The 25,548-nt window shown below is 28.7% G+C and overlaps 2 protein-coding genes across 4 annotated transcripts in view; both read left to right on the top strand.

Annotated features, from left to right (window-relative positions):
• Positions 1-1,525: 1,525 nt before the first annotated feature.
• Positions 1,526-7,399, top strand: LOC145969217 (uncharacterized). 2 transcript variants are annotated; one of them, XR_014437981.1, is made up of 4 exons: positions 1,526-1,636; positions 2,163-2,381; positions 2,929-6,331; positions 7,316-7,399. XR_014437981.1 is itself a non-coding variant. In XM_083095146.1 (3 exons), exons 1-3 carry the CDS (start codon positions 1,595-1,597, stop codon positions 3,295-3,297), a joined length of 630 nt encoding a protein of 209 aa, XP_082951272.1. In that variant the 5' UTR covers positions 1,526-1,594; the 3' UTR covers positions 3,298-6,575. The 2 variants fall into 2 exon arrangements, 1 of the variants encoding a protein (XP_082951272.1); XM_083095146.1 differs by lacking the exon at positions 7,316-7,399 and having other exon boundaries at positions 2,929-6,575.
• Positions 7,400-7,567: 168 nt separating this feature from the next.
• Positions 7,568-25,548, top strand: part of LOC145969210 (calcium/calmodulin-dependent protein kinase kinase 2) — a 71,592-nt gene continuing 53,611 nt past the window's right edge. Inside the window, exons 1-2 of one of the 2 annotated variants that reach the window (XM_083095134.1) lie at positions 7,568-8,000; positions 18,178-18,639. In XM_083095134.1, coding sequence (XP_082951260.1) covers positions 18,627-18,639 — 13 coding nt within the window. In that variant the 5' untranslated portion in view covers positions 7,568-8,000; positions 18,178-18,626. The remainder of the gene's footprint in view (positions 8,001-18,177; positions 18,640-25,548) is intronic. The other variant, XM_083095133.1, reaches the window with a different exon arrangement.

The following is a 25,548-nucleotide window of genomic DNA, read 5'->3' as shown; positions in this document are numbered from 1 at the left end:
TGGAATAATTTATGTAGTTTGAATAATATCATTCTGAATATATGTATATGTCAAAATGCTAATAATCTTTAAGATGTAAAAATTTAGATAACTTTATAGAATAAATTCAAAAGAGGAAAAGAGAAAGAAATAACATAACTTCTATATTTGATTTTAAGAAAACGAATTTATCTAGCATCTGTTTAATTGGCTGCATTATTAAATAATAACTGATAAACTATAACTAATTTTGAAAAATAACTAAAATGTATATATAAGAAATCAATATCAATTATATAGCAGTAAAATAAAATTCAATGAAATAGCAGTAAAAGCAGCATAAAAAAAATCAAGATATAAAATAAAAGATATCAAATAAAATTTTTAGCAAATACTTTCACGTAATGAAAATATGTATTTACATTTTACATATGTACTCCTATCTCGTCGACATAATACATTCAATTATCCTTATGACTGCAATCACTTTTTCATTTTCTGTTTTAATCAACTTCGAACTTCATAAAACTATCATCTCTTTTGTCTTTAACAAAGTTGTCTCTTTCATCATGTTCTAATATTCTTTTTCCTCATGGTATAGATTCAATTTTTTACCGAATTAGCAACTATGATAAAAATTAGACGCTCCAACATGAAAAAATCACAAGACTTTCCAACAACAAAGCCATATCAAACTTTCTATAATCAAGTAATTTATAATAGCTCTTTTTCTATACTTGCTTCATCATCTTCTTATATTAATAATTTTTAAAACATTCCTTTCAAAAGTCTATGAAAACTTTTACACGTTCTTTTATAAACTATTGTTAAATTATTTTGCATTTGGATATTCTTGTCTGCTTTAAATTAGCCACAATTGAATTCTGACCTTCATTCTCGACGATTTCGCGAGAACGATCCAATAAGAATAAAATTTCTCAATCAAAAACAACTCTTTCAAGGAGAGTTGGTTATGGCGTATCGTTTCAGAACAATAAAAATATATGATCTGACCGGTTTTTCAAACAACTCACATGCTGTTTCACGACTTCGAAATTATTGCTGTCTTATAACGCTCGCAACTATAGCAACATTTTTTCTATTCGTAATATAAAAGTTTATTAGAATCGTCTACGTATAGAGAGACTAATCTAAATTCAAGAGCTGTGTTGAAATATAAAAATTTTTTCATTAATATTCTAAATAAAAAAAACAAGCAATTAAAATATAATTTTTTTGTCCTACAATTTTATAATACAATAAAATTTTCTCTCTTAATAATAATATTGTCATAATAATACATATAAAACATTTGTTTTAATTAACTCAGTATTATACAAATACTAATATTTAATGAAGTTGGAATTATACCGTTGTAATAACAGCTCTTCTCCTTGTAGTTTGTTTTAGCAAGATATATTTAGTGTGATTGCAACTGCCATCATAACACGCTCATGTGGGCGCCCTTATGCGATTAGGTTCTACTTATTACGCGTAAAACGGCATATATAGACAGCGTCAAGTACGATATTGCTTTAGTTCTAACCAGTACATACTTCACGTCGCAAGAATAAATTACATAGGGTAGAGTTTCTTCATTAGACTCCTTGCAATAATGGTAAAAGTGCCTGCGTTTATATGGATGCTATTTATGGCGGTAAGATATTCAAAAATTATAAGCCTTAATAATATGAACTTCTCAACTAAATTTAGTAAGAAATCTTATAAAATAGCTTTCTCTTATAAGATAAATGTCTATTTATCAATGGCAGAATTAGCAATTTGTATGTTATAATTGTAAAAATACATTTCTAAATTCGTAACATTTATGTTAATTATATTTGCATATATTATTTTTTTAATATATATATATATATATATATATTTCTTTTTTTTTTTTTTTTAATCATATTTATTATTTTATGAATAATATCCTAAAAAGAAAAAGCACGTAAGACAGACAAATTATTTAGAAAATTTAAAATATTTATACATTTTTAATGACATATACATTTTCTTAATATACACATTAATATAATACAATTTTTTTATATTAATTTCTTTTTTTATCAAGTTTTGTTATCTCAAGAATATTTTTTGAACGCAATATTATCGAGCACAATTATTATTTAGCCAATTCTTCAATAATGTTCATTGTAATAAAAATGAAAATTTATGGAAAGGTTGCAATAGCACAGACGAAACCATTGCATTCGTCAAAAATCGACGAATCTATCAATGAGATCGATCATAACGCTAGTTTGCAAAGGAATCTGCTCGAATTGAAAGAACTAGAAGAAAATTCTGCTTTATCGACTAACGAGACATCAATAAAGGCTACCACGCAAATTGATGCAACAAACTCGGCAGCTGATATCATAATCGACACGACCGTACGACCTGTAAGCGCCATTTTATCGATTAAAATTTATTAAATATAATTAATAATTAAAGTGAGATCAAAACCTTTTCGCGATAGCAATGTCCTATAATTCAATTCCAATTTAATAAATTATGATTTTAACATGTTGACTGCCACAGTTGTTTTCAATATATATAATTCGATATTTCTATTTATAAATTCTGTTTGCTGACATTATTAATTTACTCTATTAACTAATTAATTTAAAATTCACTTGTCATTTATTAATTACTCGCATTCAAAGGTTATATGATTATACAGTTAGCATGTTTAATAATTAAAATATGTTAAGAAGATATATAACAAATAGATAAATTTTGATATTATATTATTGTATTTTTTAATTCTCAGATTTACAATTATATTCCCTGCCTAAATTTTCTATTTTGTAAATGATTTGTGATATTAATTAATTTAAAAAAAAAAAAAATGCTGACTAATTTCCTTAATTTTTCTCTCGCGTATCCTGAAACATCATAAAAGTCAAAATACACTCTGTGTAAAATGCAATCAATTTTTTCGACAAGGTAACGACGTCATCTATTGTAAAACCGGGTCCATTCTCTTGGTTTTTAACGCCGCTGACGCAAAAGTTCCAGTTCTCTCCACAATCATTCTTGCAAGATCGCCTGGTGTTGTTAAAAGAAACACTGAATAATCTGGGCATCAACGTGCTACCAAATGCGACAGCGAGGCAATTACTTAACCCCAGCGGTCTAGTGCATTTCTTAGGCCCAAATGATTCTGGTTTTTATACAAATCGATTAGAACCGGCTGGTTTCCTAGGCGGTAACGGCTGGTTCGCCAACAAGGGCGGCATTCTCGGCGGACCTGGAGCCATAGTCTCCACTGGTAGCCTCTTGACAGATTATCCGACAGCTTACAGGCGAAAGTAGGACGAACTGAAATATCGTTTAAACAAACGCAAACGTGAATAAATAAACAAAGAATGAAAATCGTGCTTACATAAGAAATATGTTTTGATTCATGACTTTTGATCACAAAATTATTCCGCTAGTTTTTCAAACTTGTTAAGTTGTAAAACAATTAAGATAAAAAAGACTAAAATGTTATATATAAAAGCGAAAAATTTTTCAATATCAAAAGATATCAGTAACTTTTTTATTGTAAATTATTATAAACGAAAAGATTTTGAATCAAACTTGAAGAAAATGCAGATTCATAATATTAGAGAAATTATATATAAATTTACATTTAAGTTGATTTTTCTTTGTATATTTATATTTACATTATTTCTTATACACACATAATTATTTGTGCATCAAACTTATTTTATTGTATATATATATTATAAATGATAAGAGACATAGAATACATAGTGGGATCAAAATAACTTTCAATTTCTTCGTATATTACGATGCAGTATTGCAATATAATCGCCTTTTTCGTGTAATTTTTCCAATGATATAACTTGACGGCTAGCTCTTGAATTTTTAATAAGACGTAATTCCTGATTTATTAGAGACGTATTTCAACGAAAAAGAGAGAACGAGGGGAAAAAAAGGAATTATTAACCGCGCGTAAAATGCATGGCAATATATAGCGGGGGTGACGATGCATTATTGGATGCATAAGATATCCGGTATCTCGCAAATTCAAAGAGCGGCGGCCACGATCCAGTTCGATCTTTACTTGTGGGTGCCGCGCAAAAATGGCCTCGGCCATGAAGAATTTCATTTCTACCAAATTGAGATCCGATCTCGCGGACCCCCGCCGTAGTAGATGTCCGCACTCGATGGCCCTCGACTGGTATACTCTTCGTGTCCCAACGCAATTCTGCTAACCGTAATACGACCGGGCTGAAATATCGCCTGTTACTCGAGCGATCGCGTGCCGACATCTCCGTAGGCAAGGTTTATTAAAAACTGATGACTGATTTGTGTGCGGGTTGTTATCTCTAGTATTACCGATGTGCGGCGCCGTGTGTATACGAAATATTTCGTGCACGTAACGTAATTGATAAAAAAATAATTCCACCCTAAACCGATTTTCAAGACTGTAATATAAGTTTAATTCGTGTTATTTTTAACTATTTTGAAACAAAATTTTTACAACTTTTTATTTTATTTAAGAAAGTTTTAATTTTTCTATCTCTTTCTGTTACTTATATTAATGCAATTTCAAATTTTTCGTTTTAATTCTCTTTTAGAATCGTCAAAATTAAAAAAAAAATACTCTACGAGCATAAGCAGAAATCGAGAATAAATTGCAGAAAAAAAATTTTGTTTGAAATATATTGATATTTTCGATATGTTTTATCCTGTTAATGATTATATGTGTTTGTCATTTTAAATTAAGATTAAATCTGTGTTTATTGTTTAATTCAATTCTAAGGAATATAATTTTTGATAAATAGGTAATATTGCGTTACTTCCATGCAAACATGTGTTAAGCTATAACACACACACACATATATAGCAATGATCGATGAGAGTATGACGATGCAATTTGCAACATATAGTATGTCGTTTATAGATTAATCCTGATGTCAACAGTGCGTTATATTGCGATTTTATATATTAAATCGCTACTAATATGTTATAAATTTATTTTATATAACTTTCGTATTCAAATATTCAAGCATAATTCTAAATAATACAATATATCGATAATAAATTAATTAATCTGGTGCATTCGAAAATTAATTATTTTAAATAACATACAGTACATATTATATTAATATTAGTTGCACGTGTATCCTAATATTTGTCGTTAAATTTTAGAATTTATCATGTGATAAATTTTACGTTCTTATGTAATTAAATCGCAAGTATGACAATGTTGAATGTAAAGATTGTATTTAAAATGTAATTTACAATGTATGCATTCGAAAAATCTTCCTAAGATCTCTCTCTTTAATAGCTCAAATAATGTTATTATAAAGTTATATTTTGCATATATATAATCTTCTTACAAAGATTATTGTTCACTTAAAACAAAGTTTTATCATCTATCTAGTTTTATCATCTACCATTTGCATTTCATTGTCAATAAAGACTATTGGAAGTTCTTGATTATCATTAATAACAGCACATAACTTTGAGCGATTGAAGACAACACATGTATCAAGGCTATAATTTACGACTAAAAATGAGAATGAGAAACAATGAGTAATTTAAAAAATTTACTAATTATATACATTTTATACACATATACACACATGTATGTGCGCATAAGATGCAATTTGTTATAATTTAAAATCTAGCGAGAAAGATCAGCTTTATTGAAACGATTGCTTGAACTATTAGAAACTTCAATTTCAATAGTTACAACAATTGTCATTATATCAAATAAATTGAAATGTCATTAACTACAACTATTACAATGGCAATTACTGCTACAAACTCACTGTTACAAGAAACTGAGAACGTTCAGCAACATCGACCAATATCGTACATACACAAACGAAACTTTTCCAAACTATGCGCAACTGAAATATACGACATAGAAATCGTTAGTGCAGCTTGCGAAACTTTTTAATTAGCAATAACGGGAGAAAATAGAGAAAGAGACTGTTGCGGAAAATCCGCGCAATGCAATTAAACAGATGTGTCTGTGCTACTTCTTCCACAATTATTTTGAACCCGAAATAAAGATAGAATGTATATATAAAAAAAAACATGGAATGCGTAGCATGTAAATTATAAAAAACTCTATAGCCATTCAATCATCGAAGTCTCAATATTGGAAAAGTCGGAAAGACAATTAGAAGAGCATTAAGAATAACTTTTTTCAATATTTATGATAATTACCATGATAGATTTTTTTAGGCAAAGTATATTAGGCACGATTTTTCGATTCCTGGAGCTAAACAAATGAATTAATGACCGTCCGTTCATGAAAATGACGACGACACGTTCCCAATCACTTAGAATTAGGTGGATCAACGAACGAATCGATGTTGATGACGTAAGTATCTCGATATTCCGCACACGACCTTAAACTTGAAGATGTAAGTCTGTTCGCGGACATGGAAAATTTTTCGCATAGCATGTAAATAGGCGTAGAAAAATTGATTTAGATACTCTATAAAGTTTAACACGTTAGTTTCAGAATTTCAATATAATAGATTTTAAAATGAATTACGTATCATATATATCACATTACATATTGTAACTTTTTAAATGGATTATATTAACTTTATTGAAAAATAATTTGTGGATAATTCGTTTTCACTGAAAGTCACATTAGGAGAGAATGTAATTAAATTATTAAATTATTAAATTATTATTAAAATAATTTAATTATATACATAGAGAATTATAAACAATTATAAATATATATAAAAGAAGTATATATATTTAATAATATAGTCGATAAATAAATTTTTAAAAGAACGAATAAAGTTTGACTGGTTGACAAGAATATTTGAGAGTTTTCGAGATAAAAAGATAAAGCTTTCCAAGTGCTGGCACATTACGAGACTCTCAACCTTGAACCAAGTTGGAAACGAAAGTCCTTTCATTTCTCTATAGATAATAAGAATATCTTTAAGTACTTCAAATACTTAAATTAGGCACAGTCATTAGTTACATAAAAGAGTTGATTTAATTGAATGGTTTAATGCTCTTGAAACTTTTCACTATAAAGACACAGTATTCAAAAACATATTTTTTTCTCTGCTTTTTTTTACTATTAAAACTATATTTCAAGAGAATTAAAGTGAGTAAATATATAAACATGTAGTTTCTGTTCTCAAATAAACTTGATTAAATACAAACTCATACGAACGAATAATTTAATCTTAACTAATCTCTAGAATTACAACTCGATTATAAATTTAAAACAAAATTATTATACCGTAAAATAATTGCACTTTAACAAAAAAAAACTTTTAATTTTCCAGGTGACAAGATCTCGACTATTAATAACATTAAACTATACTGTTTTCAGACAATTATTTTTACCGTGAAGAACAGACCTTTAATTGATCTTTGGATGATACGGTCAACTATCAATTATATGGTCAATGGCGATGCTTTCACCCTCGATGTTCACGCACCCCCGAGCACGTCGACTCCGGATCGCGAGTGGGTGGTGGGTGTTACGAGGTTCGTGGCACAAGGGGGGGGCGGGTAGATTCTGGTGGGGATGGAATAAAATCACTGAGTTTACGGGGAGGTAGTCCAGTCAGTCCAAGCTAGTCAGTCGACCGAGTAACGCAGGTGGTGACGGTCGATCGTTGTCGACTTCCATCTCTCTATCAACTTTATTTTCGAGCCAGAAAACGTTTGCAGAGGGTAGTTGAAGCAAGAGGGGATTAGTGATCATGCGTGCGTAGAAAAGCATTCTCACGTCGAGTACGATGCCGCGAAAATTCTCTCCTCGAACGACCCTACGACGATGAGCAGGATTATGATTTCATCATAAACATTCGCTTCTCGACTAACACGCATCTTTCGTTCGCAAGAAAAAAGGGGATCGATCAGTCTCATTGATTATTCTCAACCCATTAGTGTCTCCGGCGAAGGACACGCTATTTCTGTCGGAAAGAATTTTCTAATGTGATTAAGCGGGAAGAAAATGAAAGACGAGAAAAGCTCCTCTGGGAAGCCGCTACTTTCATCTAATATAGCGAGTAAGTAAAATATCGCAATGTATGATGAAAAGATCCTATCTGAGTATTGTTACTTTTGATCACGTTCTCGCGTAGACTTATGGAGGGGAGGACGGACATCCACGTGTGCATGACGCGTAAATCGCGACAGTCGTGTTTGTTTACGGATCTGTTGCATCAATAGTATTACACTTTCATTCAAATAACTGTGATTGATTAACTTTGCAGTTAGATTCTTTTTCTAAATTCAAAATGTTAACATTAATGTAGCGTAAAATTAAGTTAAACTATAAGCATATTGTAACTTTTGCGCTTGTCGTACATGAAAATTTTAATATCGGTATTAGGACCCACTCTAATTAAGCACCAATGATTCTCCCTCTCCGCGTGTAAATATTAGATTGCATCTCATAAAAATTTGATCAAAATGTTAACATTAATGTAGCGTAAAATTAAGTTAAACTATAAGCATATTGTCACTTTTGCGCTTATCGTACATGAAAATTTTAACATCGGTGTTAAGACCCACTTTAATTGTGTATCAATTGTGTATTCTCTCTTTTCGCATGTAAATATTAGATTGCATCATAAAAATTCGTTCTAATATATATATTCTCTTCTTTTATAGTCAATTTTCATATAGCATTCATCCAAATAAATTCTAAATAAAAGTTTCTTATATGACACATATCTTAATATAAGAATGTTCCTTTTCAAAGTCTAAGGAAACAAACGCGCGTGTGAATAAAACGTCGGAATTAATATTTATATAAAGTTGTTTGATCGTTTATTCTTCTTACGATTTCATTCAATAAACCTAATACTAAATATACTACTAGTTATTTTAGCTGGTGTGTATAACGGAAATCCGACATTAACAGAGACATTATCAGAGACATTGTTATCGCTAATTTACATTGGTGCAACTGGTCCCATGCAGTATGTCCCACGTGTTCTAAACATGGATCTCACGTCATCCTTCTTATTGCTAACGATTCTTCCTGTCTGTAACACGCATTTCTCAATTCTTCTTGCATGTCATTTTTAATTCGTTATCTTATTTAATCTAAACACGTTCATTTCACTTGTCAGTATTTCGCGATCGATAAAAATTATGTTTTGTTTTTTCATTAAAAAGCTTTTTGTTCTTTTCAAGATAATTATATTATCACTAGTCTATATACATTAAGACAAACAAAACATACATTAATTTATATTATTAACTCGAAAATAAGGACAAATGTATAAAATTGGTTTCTTATTCTTTGAGCTAGTTTACTTCCCAGGACTATTACGTGAAGAAGCTTTTAACTTTGAAGTTTACATTTGGCCCCCTTTTCATATATGATAAAGCACAATCATAAAAGAGCGCAAGAGATGAAATTGAAAGCTGCTAAATCACTTTGTAGCATAAAGCAATAATTTCGTAAAGTGCTCTTTATTTTCAACAATTGCTGCAAAATATAACATGAGAAAGCAAAATCTTTCTTTAGAAAAGAACTACACTATATGCACAAACTATAAATACACGTGAATATGCATGTACACATGTATATATAAAAAACTACTATATATACATATATTAAAAAAATTTCTACTAAATGAAAAATGTTAATCGTTAAATCGTTAAAATCTAAGTTATAAAGCCAATCAAAAGCATATTATATTGTTTATATATCTTGTATATTTAATATACTATTATCATATTATCGCAAAATATATTATACACATTGTTACCTTGATGCTATGTATTTTACAATCATTTACTTACGTTGATAATGAACAATGCACAATTAACTGACTAAAATTTGCAACGCTTTTAGCTGATAACATTGTTACCGTCGTTAAAAAATACGCACTACTATTCTTTCCTACGAATAGAATTTTTAACTGAAGTGAATTTCGCTCTTTTGCTAGCACTAAAAACTGCGTTAAATTGTACTAAGCTGGGCAAAAAATTTCATTGTTTTTTTTACTCGCGTACTTCTACTAATAAGACTTCCTACATTTTATTTTAGCTTTTAAAAACTGGTAAATTCAATAAAAATTAAATTAAAATTTAGTGGTGATATGTGTAGATATAAATATATAAATTACTTCTGCTTAAATTTATTTTTTAAATTTATTTTGTAAAATTATATATTATTAAATATATAGCTAATTTGTCATAATTTTAAAAGTTTTAATATCAGATAAAAGTTGTTTCTTTTCATATGATATTAAAACTCATAATTTAATTTTTTATTATATTTATCAATAAGAAAATATTCACTTTATTTAATAAGAATATTTACTTTCTGCACGAAAAAGATTAAAATTAAAATAAATATTATATTATACAAATGTAATTTATGAGAAATGCAAATTTACACATTAAAAATAATTCTTATTATATGCATAAGAATACTGGAGCTGAAATAATGAAATGGTGCAGTGGATTGAATAGAGACGAATATTATTTTGTGGAAATTTTCTGTAGATGAAATCTGCGTAATATCTTTCATGTAACATATTGTTCACATCGCGAGAATGTGCGCAAAAAGAAAATCGGCGTTAAAAAGAATATCATATAAATATTCAAAATTCGACAATAAATATTTTATATCAACATTTTTGTTAAGGAAAAATTACCAAACAAATAATTTAAAAAATATATACATATATGTGTTTGTAATGTGTGTAATGTACATCTATTAATGTAAAAACAACTCCAGTAATTCCGTTAAAATTATGACGAGCAAGAATTTTTTTAAAACCTGGTTATATAAATTTAAGTAATTAGAGCGAGATATATCTAACATCTTGTTTTTGTGCTATTTATTAAATAATCTTTATTTAGCTCTGTATTTTTAGCAATCTCATTAGAAAGCTTACTGTAAATCTGATTAAGAAGAAAATTCTCGAAAACTCAAAATGAATGAAAACAAGAAATTAGAGAAAATTGTGAATGAAATTCACTGTGATAAACACAAATTAACATACACATTTTCTATATATTCTAAAGAGAGGCAATATTATCATTATCATTATATATTTATTGTATCATTTTTATTTATCAATGTTAGCGAGCCAATTCATAAATTTTTGTTTAGCAAATTAATGATCTTTCCTGATAAAACACAAATTACTATTTCCACTTGGAAGTTTAAATATAATAAATAATAATCAAAGAAAATAAGTCGAAAATCATTTTAAAATAATTATATTCAATAATGTTTGCATATATTCATATAGTGTATATTATAATGTTTGTATATATTATAATATATTATAATATTATAATATATTATAATATATTAACATATATTATAATGTTATAGTGTATATTATAATGTTTGTATATATTTATATAGTGATATAAAAAATCATAAAATTAATATAATGTAAATGAAAGAGAGAGAGAAAGATGTGTGTGTTAGAAGAATTTTCTTACTTCAATGAACAAATTATATCTCAAACCTAACACACTCTTTCTTCCTCTCTTGCCTTTTCATATCCAATTAGCTATTATTCCTAATTACTTCAATACACATATTTTCCAATATACACATTTTGACTTTAAATTAATGATTGACTTTGAGTTCAAGTGATCTTAATATTCTGATTTTTTTTTCTTCCATAAACAGAATTTCAACAAATAATGCTGTCAAACGTTGAAACATAAAAATGCATACAATCATATGCATACATGCATATGTTTTATTTTACTAACAAACTCATTTCTGTTTGATATTTACCATGGCAACAAGCTACATGATGCAATTCATTAATAATTGAAGAACAGCGATTGGCATCACGGAAGCTATTAATCAACTTTGATGTCAACTTTGTTGTTTTTTTTTTAGCATCGCGACGCTTCTGTGTCACTAATATCTATTAAATGAAATTATTTTTACAAAAAATGAAATTATGTATTAAAGTAACGTGACGCTTCTGTCTCACTAATATCTATTAAATGAAATTATTTTTACAAAAAATGGAATTATGTATTAAAGTAAAGTAGTCATTTTTTTAATGATTTCTCAAACTTGTGATAAAAGATATAATGATTTTTCTACGCTCCAAGTGAAATATACATACATATTTGCTTTTATTATATCCTCCTTTGGAACTTTCCGTATATATAACAAATTCAATCATCTTTGATAGATATTTTACCGCCATAATTATTTCGCTTATTACTAGACGCATAATTAGACTCGTAGGAATATGTTCTTCCTATATGCATGCTCAGAGGTATAACAGACTCGATGCACATTGCAGGCTCGATTACGCAACGTTATTATGCGGTGGCGATGAATGACGAATCAGAGAAGTGGTGTAATCCCTCTCAGTTTCGGATTGTGCGATTCGATCTTCATCGCGATCTAACATAGGTGTGTCCAATTACCACTTAATCAGTCAATTATGTCTCGTCAACATCTCGTCTTTATCAACACAATATTATTTGCGTAGGCGTCGCATCCCTCCACTTTGCTGACGCCACTTTGGCCCTTCGTGTTCGTTATTTCGTTATTATCCGAGGCAAGCAGGATTATATATATTATGGGCGCCCGCATAATTCCCCGTTTATATAGGAAGTCTCGACAAGTTTGTAGCACAGAATTTCGCGACGCACAATCGGAGGTTTAAAATGATTATACCACGAGTTTCTCTTCGAAACAAAATAATTTGGTAATCTACTTGTAAAACTTGTCCAATTATCAAAGGCGAAAACATTGAAAATAATAAGTTGCTTAGAAAATTTTTCTAATTATTTATAGTTCTCTTTATTTTATATATTTCATTGGAAAAAGACTAGAAAACTTTCCAAATAATCCGATGTATTATAATCTAGAATTCTAAGAAAATCATTATTATCGCTAATTGTGTAGCTTAAAAAATGAAACGTATTTATTTTTATTTTACAATTTAAAAAAAATTTTTTAATTAAATATATTTGTAACTAAACATCAAATTAACGATATATTATGTTTCGCATAATTTAAAATTTATTTTATAAGAAACCCTTTTAAATTTAAATTTTAATTGAATTTTTAATATAAAAGTTCTGCTTCGATTTAGGAAGAATCCGTCTTAAAATTTCAAAAACAATATTGCCTAGTTAACATTTTGTTTTCTAAAACATATTATAAACACTTTTATCAGTGTTTAAAAACGATAATGAAGATAAGTATAATATTTAAGTTCAACAAATGGCGATATCGTGAAAAAAGCGAACTTCCGCATCTTCAAAAGAACGTGCTTATGCTCTTCAATCAAATAAGATGCTCGGGAAAATCGATAAGAGCGATTTTGTCAAGGACATTTATGTATATTTTCGTATCATCTCTCTTGGCGCGTGTTTCATCTTGAGACAATCCTTGTACGAAATTGCACGTGCAACTTTATAATGAGTACTGTAATAAGAATCGACCATGCATAGAACTATAACCGATTAAATCTTATTAGAGTTTATTACAGTTCGTGAGAGGAATTGCCGGCACACATTACTGCGAGACGCAGAAGATGATACGTACATTATTCAACTCATATCGATCCACTATTACATGTATTGCGTGTTTTTGTTAATTAATTCTTCTCATGAGAGATACATCGCAGCAATAATTTAAAAACTCATAGCAATAATTCAAAAAATTCTGTTATTGGTATGATCAATTTATTTTCAACCGCACGTAAGTTCGATTTATCAGCAGATACAAAGCAGAACGAAATAAAAACAATGCGATTAAGGCTCGGAAAAAACGATAATTAAACATCGTAGTCGTAAGTCTTAAGCGCTTTTTGTGATTGCGTAATAAAGGATGGGCATAATACGAAAGAGGCCGTGTATATACAAGTCGACTGGTTGTCGCGGTTACGTAGAGTCGTCCTAAATCGATAGAGCCAGAAGCAAGAGCACAGCCGGCTGGGACACACGTATTGCCATGCATCGTACATGTAAACTTGGACTTTAGCTTTCCACGTATACATTTTTCTCCACTTGTCCGTATCTGGATATACGTGGCTCTCTTTTCTTATTCACTATTTTCCACATATTCCACATTCATATTTCAATTCGTCCTTTCTTCTATTATTTTGCCAGAATAAGTCTACTAGGTTCATTCATCGATTTCGTATTTCAATTAAAATCAAAATTGGATATGTGTATATATCGTTGAAAAATAAAATTAAAACTATTATATCTCGACTAAAATCAAAATTGAATATATGTATATATCATCTAAAAAAATAAAATTAAAACTATTATATCTCCATTGCAATTAATCACAATTGCACACGTCAAATTGTCTTTTCATAAATTAAAGTTGCAAGATATTTCAAAATGATATATTTTAAGATATTAAATTAATCGAATACTAAATTCAAAGCAAGAACAGTTACATTTATATGCAGAGTTTAAAAATCAATATTTTCAATCAAAAAATTTACAAAGTTAGTGTTTTGAAACAATATTGCGTAATTGTAGGATATATTATTGCAGCTCTTTGTGTTTGGGATTGGGAATTGAGCAATACGAATTATTCGAGGCTGCAAATGCATACTTACAGAAGCCGCGTTTATGTCAAAGCTGGGGGCACGTAATGCAACCGCATGAGACAAACCGCGGGCAAATATATATATATATATATATATATATATATATATGCATATGCATCCGCTCTCAAAATGGGCGTATGGCTATCTCTTTAAACTCGACCCTTTCTCTAATTTAACACATAATAGTATGCGCGCAATCGAATTCTATAGCGCTTCACATCGCTGTGACGTAAACTTCTCATTTAAATATATTACCAACTTCGATTATCTCTTTGTAACCATTTCCATCACCAGGTATCATTGTATACTGACGCGATGACCATATAACGAACTCCATAACTCTACACATCATTCTGATACTTAACACAAGTGTGCAACTGTTGATAAAATTTTCCTATGCATGTTTTCTAGTATAATAATATCTTAATATTTAATATAAATTTATGTTTGATAGCAATGTATAAGTTATGGATAGATCCAATTTCGATATTTCTAGATGACTAAATTTACATCTATTTAAATATATATGAAAGAGACTCGCAAAATACACATATACACATACAACACAATATACATATATACATATAAAAATCTTTCTTTCCCCTCTTGATAATAGAACTGATCTTAGCATCCAAATTTGCAAATTTTAAATGTATATTCAAAATAGAATATTTAAAAAATATATAATAAATTATTATTTATATTTTTTGTTTATTTTCAATTTTATTTTAAAAAATAAAAATTATTTTTATTTCTGTGCTATTACTGTAATTTTCGTTTTATGTCTAGTCTTGCTTATGAAATCAAAATTGTAAAATATTCAGTTTTGACATTTAACTCTTAATTGATCATTTCTCAATTTTCTCTTCATGATACATATAGTTAAACACATTACGTTAATAATTTGCGCGAAGACTGAAGCAAAAGACTGAATAAATAAATGCGCGCTTGCAAGATAATTGCAGATAACGGCGTAAATTCACCAAAAGCGAAATGTGGAAATAGAGTTCCACTGTATCACACCAAATGCTGCATCAGCTATTTACGAAGCGATAGTTTGCCGTCGGTACATCAAAGCAACGTCGAGAGTAGACGAGTGAAGAGGCAAACGGATTTGGTCCTTTGATACGTATAACGCCCAAAGGGATTTACATAAGCAATGACAAAATTGGGAGTCTCTCTATTTGTACTTACTATTTTGATGAAAATCTTAATGCTCTGTCTTATATATTCTGTAGAAACTTTAAATATTTTAAAATTATAACATATATTGCAAGATAGCAAAGGAAATTTTACTCCATTTGTGAATCTTCAGATCTTGTTCTTGAAATGCTCTTCCATGTTGCCTTCAAATGTTATGGTATAGCATCATAGAAATTTCTCGTAAAATTCTAACGTGAAGATTGTCAACTATGTTGTTTTCATTTTGATTATTCCATAAAAGAACGTAGCTGTTATAAAAAAATAAGCTTTTTTTAAGCAAGATATTGTATAAATATTTATTATTTATTAGATATCGTTCTAATTTTCTGAAAATGTCATAGCTATTTATTTTTATTTTTACACGGACTCATTATATATATTTTATAATGGAATAGAAAAATTAAAAAAAAGAATTAAAATATCACAAAATGGTTTACAGGAAAACAAATGCAATATTCTTTAAAAGGACAGTTAGATTAGAAAAGAATAAATAAATAAATATATATATATATATATATATATATATATATATATATATATATATATAAAGAAGAAGAATAAATATTATACTCAAAAATAATTTAAAACTACAATTTACGTGAAATCTATAATCCAAATGTTAATTAATCCAAAATGTTTTTTTATCGCATTTGGGAGAATCGAAGAATAATATATATATATGTGTGTGTGTGTGTGTGTGTGTGTGTGTGTGTGTGTGTGTATGTGTGTGTGTGTGTGACTCGAAAGTAGGTCAGCCATTGTGATTCTGTGGTTTAAAAATAAATATGTGAATTATGTTTATTGTCCACTTACGTGGATATTTCGCTCTCTCTATTTCCATAAACAAGAATAATGCAGCATTGCAGTTTAACGCTGCACAGTAATCTAATATACCAACAATAAGTAAAGCTATTAGATGCAAAAGCGCCAAAGAAAATTATGACTGGCTCTAAATGTCCATTGATTTTTCATAATTTATAATTTCTCTCAGCATTCTGCTAGTTTATATTTGCAAAATCTTCTGCAAAGAATCAAAAGTTACGTAATAAATTTATTTGTTATAAATTTTATCAATTTTCATTATAATTTATATAATAATGTATATATTCCAAATACGCTAGTCTTTATTATAATTGTAATATCAACTAACAATTATTTATGCTACTATATGTAATCTCATATAAAAAAATTGAATTAAATTAAATATCTATTGAAATCGTCTCGACATAGATAGAATGTACCTGAATAAACTTCTTTATTTATGCATATAATATTATTTCCATTGTTTCATTAAACGTTTTGATATTCTCGATTAATAACTTTTGATAATGCATCTTTTATACACGCCATTGGCACCGATAAATATTAATCCCAAGATAATAATCACTATGGAGCGAGTATATCGTAATCTCGTGTTACGAACGCGATACAAGATAGGATTGTGCATCTAGTGGCAGGAACACACTGGAATTACCGGAACACAATTGCATCGTGCTATGCTTCTCAATACATTCGAGAAGATCATGTAACACGTAGAGATAGCAATCCTCAGGTGCTCCGACAGGTTACGCAATGTGCGTATAGAGCGCGACCCATTCGGCTTAACTTTATTACTACGATATGCACTTGGCATAAATACTTTAATTAGATTATGATAATCGAAATAGAACTCTCAGAATCGACCTGCTAGTGCGAACGAAAAAATGGAACGATTAAAGTCGAAATGTTTTTCATTCCTATCTAATTTTTAATATGCGTGTAATTTATTTAAAGATAAGAGAGAAATAACTGCGATATCATTAATTTCTACAAAACAGGAAATGCAGTCTTGCACTTTCCATTGAAAATTTCCTTTCCATTGCAAAGGTTGCAGAATGTGACAGTGTCCGTCTAACTGCCGCATTATGCATAAACAAGAAAGGCAGGAAAACAGTTACCTTCTCTCTAGATATAACTTTCATGACACTGATATATCAAATGCAATAACGTTATCTTGTCGGCGCATCTATTTTCTTCCAAAACACCTACGGCATCGCTTACTATAAATCAACTTCTTACCCTCCTCAAAAAGTCAATAGCTACGTATCTTTAACTTTGAATAATATCCGATATAAATGTGCATATGAAATTTCTGAATTATTGTATTGTAGTTATAATCTTATTTACTTGAGTCTATCAATCCTCACGAAAGTTACTCTTTAAAATTTGTATTGTATTGTTTTAACAAGTACAATGAACAGTTTTTAAAAAATTAGGAATTATATATACATTACTTAAATATAATTACAAAGCATTTAAGCACGTAGCATTTAAACATTAAGCACGTTTTGTTTTCCAAAAATAATTTATTATATGATCAACATTTTTAAATTAATTTTTCATGAGTTTTAAATTCTATAATCTCTCGATAATCAATATCAAAACTTTAATGCACGCCTATTTTGTTCTTTTTCAGAAACAAATGAAGCATCCCTTCCAGAGATTATCGACGATAGATCCTAAATGTACGTGCTTGGCACGAAGAATTCAGAGAGCTAATCTTGCAAAGCGATAACTTTATTGCGCAAAAAAAAATCGAAAAAAGAACCGAGTTGAGTTCGACAATGAGTTTAGTAGTAAAAAGAATTGCTCGATTTACAAATCCGAGGAGAAACGTTAATTAAAATTCGTCTCAAGTCCGCGCGCAAAAGTGTTAAGTGTTCGCGATAAATCGACAAGTGTCCGCTTGATAAACATTCGACAAAGTAATTAAATCATTAGAACCAAAATTAAGTGTGAAGCGAGAAAAAATGAAGCTTGGGCAATCACAGCCAACCAATCCTATTAACGGGCGCTTAATGAGCGCCGCGTGAACGTACAGAAGAAAAAACAGTTTTATTGAAATGAAAGAAGCTCTGAGATAATATGACCATGGAAGGTGAGTGAGAAAATAACTCATGTATTAATTGAAGTATTAATTCATAATGTTCATTTTCATTGTCAGTATATCTAACAGCATGATTTGTCAAAACAGCATGCGATAGTTCAATATTTTCTTAATAATATATCTATCTCTAATCATCTTTAATTCATTACAAACGTATAATAATAGATTAAAAACTGCTTCAATTTTCAAAATCTTTGTTATTTATTCTTATTTTTGTTATCCATCTATGAGAAATCAAATTCGGATGTATAACATTAAGTGATAATTTATTATTAATTTGTTGCTATAATTCTAAATTTATTGCTTGCGAAATTTAAAAAATAATTGAAAATACATTATATATACAATATTATATATACAATATTAAATTACAATGATATATATACAATGTTAAATTACATTAATGCAATTAATTATTCTCTTTCGAGTTATATTAAAATGTTTCCGAATCATTTTCGAATATTAAAATGTTCCGATTATGTTTCCGATTATTTGCTGTCGACATATACCAAAGATAAACTCAAGATATCTTTAATATCAATTTTCTGATAATTGATATTATAAAACGGAAAGTAAAACACATACACGCATACACCAAAATAGCACAATTATATATCTAATTTCTCATGGTAGGATCAGATTAATTAAATTATTTTATGAAGATAACAGAATTTCTTTATAATTTCTAATAATTACTATAATCAAAATTATTATATTAAAATTATTGTTAAAATATGTAGATGCAAAATTAATTTAACTCCTCACATATGGTTCAATATAAATAAGTATTTATCATGAAAGATGCTCGAATGCGATGCTAATTCGTCGCATGTTATAAATTTCATGCTTAAATATCGTTATTAAAAATGTTCACCTTCAAAGTTTTTATAACTAAAGAATGTCCCTGAGAGCGAAGGTTTAGACTTATCATCCAGTTACTCCTGTCTAATCTTTAATACCGCCTACGCGTTCTTTTTCGCGAAGACAACGTGATGTTCGTCGAAACGTGCTTCAACTCCTTGACGCGGCATCAGCAACTCTCTCGATCCAAAACAGAAGCCAACAAAATCGTGCAACATTTGTTAGACATTAAACACATAGATGCAGAACAGAGCTAGTAGAATATATGAGAGATCACGACATAAGCCGAGTTTTAAGTGACAAGATGAACGACGCGCGATTAACTCTAAATTTGACAAAACCGAGGAAGTATTAGAGAATTCGAAGTTTATAATTGAGAAAGTTATAAACTTTACATAAGGCTCACATTTTATGCTACATTCATGCATAAAATGCAACTATAAAATTTTCTCCCTAAACCATCAGAGTAAAATAAACTTGACGTGTTTTAAGATTAACTTGAACGATCTAAGACGACATCTTGAAGGACATCTTATGCTTTACTGCTACGAACTCATTTATACTCAAGCTCGTCCTAAATATGTCATAGCATGCTATAAGCCGTGAATATGAATAATGGCAATTTTATTTATCGAGAGCGATAATAATCTCTTTGCTGTGAGATAAATAATATATTTATGGCTGATGAAGCGATACATAATTGTTTAAATTTATATGAATAATATTATTTGTGCAGAAATAATAATTATGCTTAATTGCCTTATGCAAATAGAATAACAACTGACATACACTGTATACATTTACAAATAAATTTAAAGTATCCGCTCATATTTTGGAATATTTGTAATAGAATAAAAAAATTAAATAATCTTTTTATTGTACATCTAATTAATACAGATATTGTTCAACTATTAATCAGTATATATACAATTATATTCTGTTAAATATTTGACATGTTTTTAATATTAATCATAATTTGTTAAAATTAAAAAAAAAACTTATATATTGTGCAAATTTTATTTAATACACTATATATAAAATAGACGTAAAATGTATATGAGACTTTTTATTTTGACTTGAAAATGTATTGTAATTTAAATTCTATAGGAAATAATTTAACATTTACAATTTACAGCTTACTACCATGTTACGATTTTATAAAATGTGTTCTTTTTAAGTGCCTTTATTACATGAATATTTTCATAATGGAGTATGCCGACCACTTTGCTTTATAATTATCGTTAAAAATCTTATCAACATCGCATAATAACTTTTTAACAAACAAGGCAAGCTACAATAAATATAAATGAATAAAATTCATCAAAACAAATATTTTAATCGCTACGAAGCGAGGAGAAATACATTCGATATACTAAAGCAAAGTGGTCGGCATATTCCATTATGACAATATTCATGTAATAAAGGCACTTAAAAAGAACACATTTTATAAAATCGTAACATGGTAGTAAGCTGTAAATTGTAAATGTTAAATTATTTCCTATAGAATTTAAATTACAATACATTTTCAAGTCAAAATAAAAAGTAGCAAGAAAACAAATGTATATTGAAAACTCGTTATTAAAAATATGTTATTCTAAAAACATATCAAAAAGTGGAGTAAAATATTATTTAAAATTATTTTTTAGATAGGTATGTGTTAAAATTTTTTCAAAGATGTACATATATATATATTTAATTTTTTTTCTTATGTTAATCTATCATTAATCTATCATTAATTTTATTATTTTAGTATTTTTTACAGGCAACTAAAATGATATGTAATGTAAAACGAAAGATTCGCGAAAAGAACATTTAAAAAATTTTTCTTGTATTCAGAAAGAGAAAAAATAGCAGTATTTTTGCAAAGTACTAGTTCTTTTGCTTCACATTACTGTATAAAAATATACATGTTATATTTTTTCATTTTATATTTATATTTTCCTGTTGTTGTTTTGACGCAATATTTATTATTCTTCCTACTCAGCATTATTTTGATACCGTCTACCGTAAATAGTTGTTTTTGCATTTGTTATCTAAAATGCAGGTCGTTGGAGCGTGCATTTTAATTATATGCTCAAATTATCATATTTACGTCATAGATATTATTATTGGTATTGATATGAATGCGATATGTAATGTGATATTGCGAACCGTAAAGTGCTACAATCTTATATTTCTCATATCTCTCTATATATTAAGATTTTTCAGTTAATTTATAGTTAAAAAGAGAAGGAAAAAAATAATATTATATATTCTGGCTTACATTATTAATTATAGATACGAAATGAAAAAAATTTGATCATAAATTTTCCATTTGATGGAACAATGAATGGACAATGTTAACAAACATAAAAATATCGTGAAAACTCATAAATCGCATTATACATATGTCAGTATATGAATTTTTGCTGAATTGCTCCAAAAAATAAACTATGTTTCGTGGTCGTAAATCTCCTCGATGGCATCGCCCATGACCCTGAGGAGTGTCGGAAATCTCTTTGCCGTTCGCACACAGTCTTTTTTTTGCAAAAAAGCTGCAAAAATGCTTCTCGTGACATCCGAGAATCATCTTCGACGATCCGGAAAAACTGTGAAGTCGCGACCGTCTGTTGAAGCTAGAAAAATTTTATTCGTGAAAATTCTTATGATTCGATTTACTTCAGAAAATAAGTTTTAAAATTATTTTAGTACGCAGTATCTCATATTTTAATTAACATATACACAGTGTGATACAGTTTTTCATTTTTAAATCCATCTCTATTATATTCTTTAAAAAAATTATATATATATATATATATATATATATATATATATATACATATATATATATATATATATATACATATATATTTTATTTTATTTTATTTTATTTTATTTTATTTTTCTCTCTCAGATTATAAAGCAATATATAATTACAAATCTGATCATTATAAGTTTCAATTTTCAAGAGAATATTTTGCTCGTTCAAAAATCCTTGCTCTATAATTTGCTGTAGTTGGAATTATTCGACGATATTCTGAGGAATGTTTCAATTACATCACTATGAAGCAGCATGATGAGTATAAAGAAAGAGTAAATCAGATTAAATTAAATCCCAAAATTCCTCTCAAAAGATTCATGAAAAAGAGAGAGGGATAGAAGAGGAAAGAATATAGGATAGAGCAGAGAAATGGGCGTATCACGACTCTTAATCAGGTTTGCGCTGATTAATGGTTTCGCTGTCGATTTCAAACAAAGCTATACTTTTTGCTGTCGATTTCAAATGAAGCGTTTCTTTCTTTCTCTCTCTTCATCTTTTTTTTGTTGTCCTCTCTTTTTTCCTTAACAGTCTCTCTCTTTCTTTCTCACTTTAAATCCAACGACAAATACAGATAATGTCGTCGAAGATGATTCGATACTGCCATCTTCCTTGCACTGAAACGATTTCACTCGAACGTGCAGCGAGTTGAAATGAACGATCATTTCATGAACATTGAATGCACTAATTCAATGCATTATTGATGTACAGATGTTATAGTGATGTATAATGATTCAGTTAATTATTTCCTTTACATTAGCGAAATATTTACGAATGAATAAATCAACTTTCATTAATTTAATTTTTTGTTCGGTTTTATTTTTGTCGCTAATTTCAGGAAATATTTCTCCAGGTTACATAAAATAATACTAAAATAGCATATATGTTCAATAAATATAGAATATATGTTTTCATAAGATAAAGTAAAATATTTGTTGTATGCTTTCATATACATATTAAAATTTTTTTCGTAAGTTAAATATAATATTTATATTTTTGAAAAATATTAATATAACATTTACATTTCTAAGAAATGTTGTAAAAATGCGATATCCGTGTCGATCCTCTTACTGAAAAAAGCTAAGTTACATTTTTTTTTCGCCGAGTTTGTAACATCTTTCTGAAAGTAACTGGTTTGCAGAGGGAGAGTTCGAAACTCTGTTGATAAAACATTCTATATTCAACTATGTAATACTTCGTCTGACAACATCTAGAAAGAGAGAGAGAGAAAGAGAGAGAGGAGAGAGAGCATACAGTTTAATAGTTTTATCTCCAAGTTTGACTTATAAAAGTTTGGCGACCCTTATAGAAGTATACAGAAACGTTTAATCTCACCGCAAATATGCGGTAGTCACAAGACTGAGGAGCAGTCTAATTTGCTCTTTTTCTTCCATGAAGAAGGAATTTCATTATAAGCTCTCAAAATCAGAAAATTTGAATGTACGATTTTCTTATCAAAGAGTAACTTTAGCAATATTTGTTGTGCATTATTAAGATTCTCTTTATTAAATAAGATTATAAGCAATTTCTATTTATTTTCTTATTGCTTTTTTAAATTGAAAATGCTAATAATTAATAAATTAATTTACACGTAATACATTACTTTAAACGTAATGTATATGCTGTAAAAATAATGATTTAATTGGGTGATCTTAAAAAGACTTATAAACTGTTAATGACTTATAAGACTTATTAATTATTAATTATATATATTATATATATGTGTTTCAGAAAGAAGAAAATATTTTCTTTTCAATTTCCGAGCATCGCCAATATATATTACGGAAGTAATAATAAATTTTTAAGCAAACAAATTTTTAATGAAATCAGTAAGCTTCATCTAAAACCATATTCTTTGTAGTAAATCACCGTGATCATAAATATTAAAGATTGTAGTTTTTTTGAGATCCGAAATAAATTCCTGGATTTTTGTTTGTCGTTTTGAACTTTTCACGAATGGCATAATAAAAACGCACTTTTTAGAGAGTGTATTCCAATAAAATGTAAATTTTATATCGTCCATAAATATTTTTCTGATCGGGTAACGATATTTATCTCTCCAATGTTTAACAAGTAATAAAAAATTATTTTGCTTCTAAAATATATAGTGTTTATCATAATTTAGCATTTCTCTTCTGTCTTCTTTACTTTTTAACTTACGTTATGGAATATCTATGAAACATTATACGAATTTTATTCGCATTAAATGTATTAAGGATTAATAAATAATGATTGATAAAATAAACATACGATAAATAATGGTGATAAAGTAAACATACATCCATGCATAATAAATTTTAATACGCACGCAATCAAAAGAACTGTATAAAACTGCCACGCGCTTTGATTGTTTGCATTTACATTTCTAGTTAAAAGGTGGCAATTTGCGAGCCATCCGAGCGAATCTCGTTCGTTCTCCCGCTTTTTCTGCGACGTAGTCTCAAGGTCTCATTACACTTAGAAAGATCTGCGAGGGCGACGCAATTGCAGCATCGCGCAAAAAGCACTCCCGCGAATCGTCTGTAAATGGCAAACACACTCCTTTTCATTCAACCTTCGTTCATGTTTCTTCCACCATTGTAGCTCGCGTCATTATTCCTTGTCATTCTTTCGTACTGCGCTTTTTAAGATTTTCCTTTCTGCAAATTTGATGCAACTTCTGCATACTTTAAAAAAATGTAGCAATATAACATATATGCAATATCATTCAGATTACTGATATTCGTACAATAAAGAAAAGCCTTCTATCCAGACGAATTTCATCAATCAAGATAATTCGTACATAAATAAGATTAAACATAAATAAGAGATTTTCTTACTTCGAAGAAATGTGTAAAATTATTTCCTTCGATAAATCTGAAAATAAATTACTCACGTATGCGTTCGATAATTACTACTCGCGATAGAAAAACTTATCGAAACGTGCGCTATAATTTATTCGCTATATATTTATTCATTGCGATATTTATAATTCAAGTCAAGAGAAGTAACAATACCCGTAAGAGCGGCTAAACGGATTGATATTTTCGCGGTTAATTAATTTCTCGTAGGCAACGCTGATCGACGCAAATTGTTTCCCGTGTGTAGGTAGATAGTACGTAGGTAGATAGGTGCATAAATGTACGCGACACAAATAGCACGTCAATTTGTCGATCCTTTCACAGCTTGGCTATCGCTTTGCCTTTATTTCATCACCATACCAATGCATCACGTATCGCTTGCTTTCATCCATCTTTGAATTG

The sequence above is a fragment of the Camponotus vicinus genome, unplaced genomic scaffold (assembly GCF_025532165.1).
Source record: "Camponotus vicinus isolate PSW18456_S1 unplaced genomic scaffold, iyCamVici1.0 SCAF_3, whole genome shotgun sequence".
Classification (NCBI taxonomy): Eukaryota; Metazoa; Arthropoda; class Insecta; order Hymenoptera; family Formicidae; genus Camponotus; species Camponotus vicinus.
Note: the sequence above shows the minus strand (reverse complement) of the source record. Positions and strands in the feature narration are given on the sequence as shown.

Bases quoted from the DNA above. Each gene is read 5' to 3' on its own strand.
- LOC145969217 (XM_083095146.1), top strand. From the start codon at position 1,595: ATGGTAAAAGTGCCTGCGTTTATATGGATGCTATTTATGGCG. The intron at 1,637-2,162 runs GTAAGATATTCA...ATTTATGGAAAG, and splicing joins TATGGATGCTATTTATGGCG to GTTGCAATAGCACAGACGAA. The intron at 2,382-2,928 runs GTAAGCGCCATT...TTTTTCGACAAG, and splicing joins TCGACACGACCGTACGACCT to GTAACGACGTCATCTATTGT.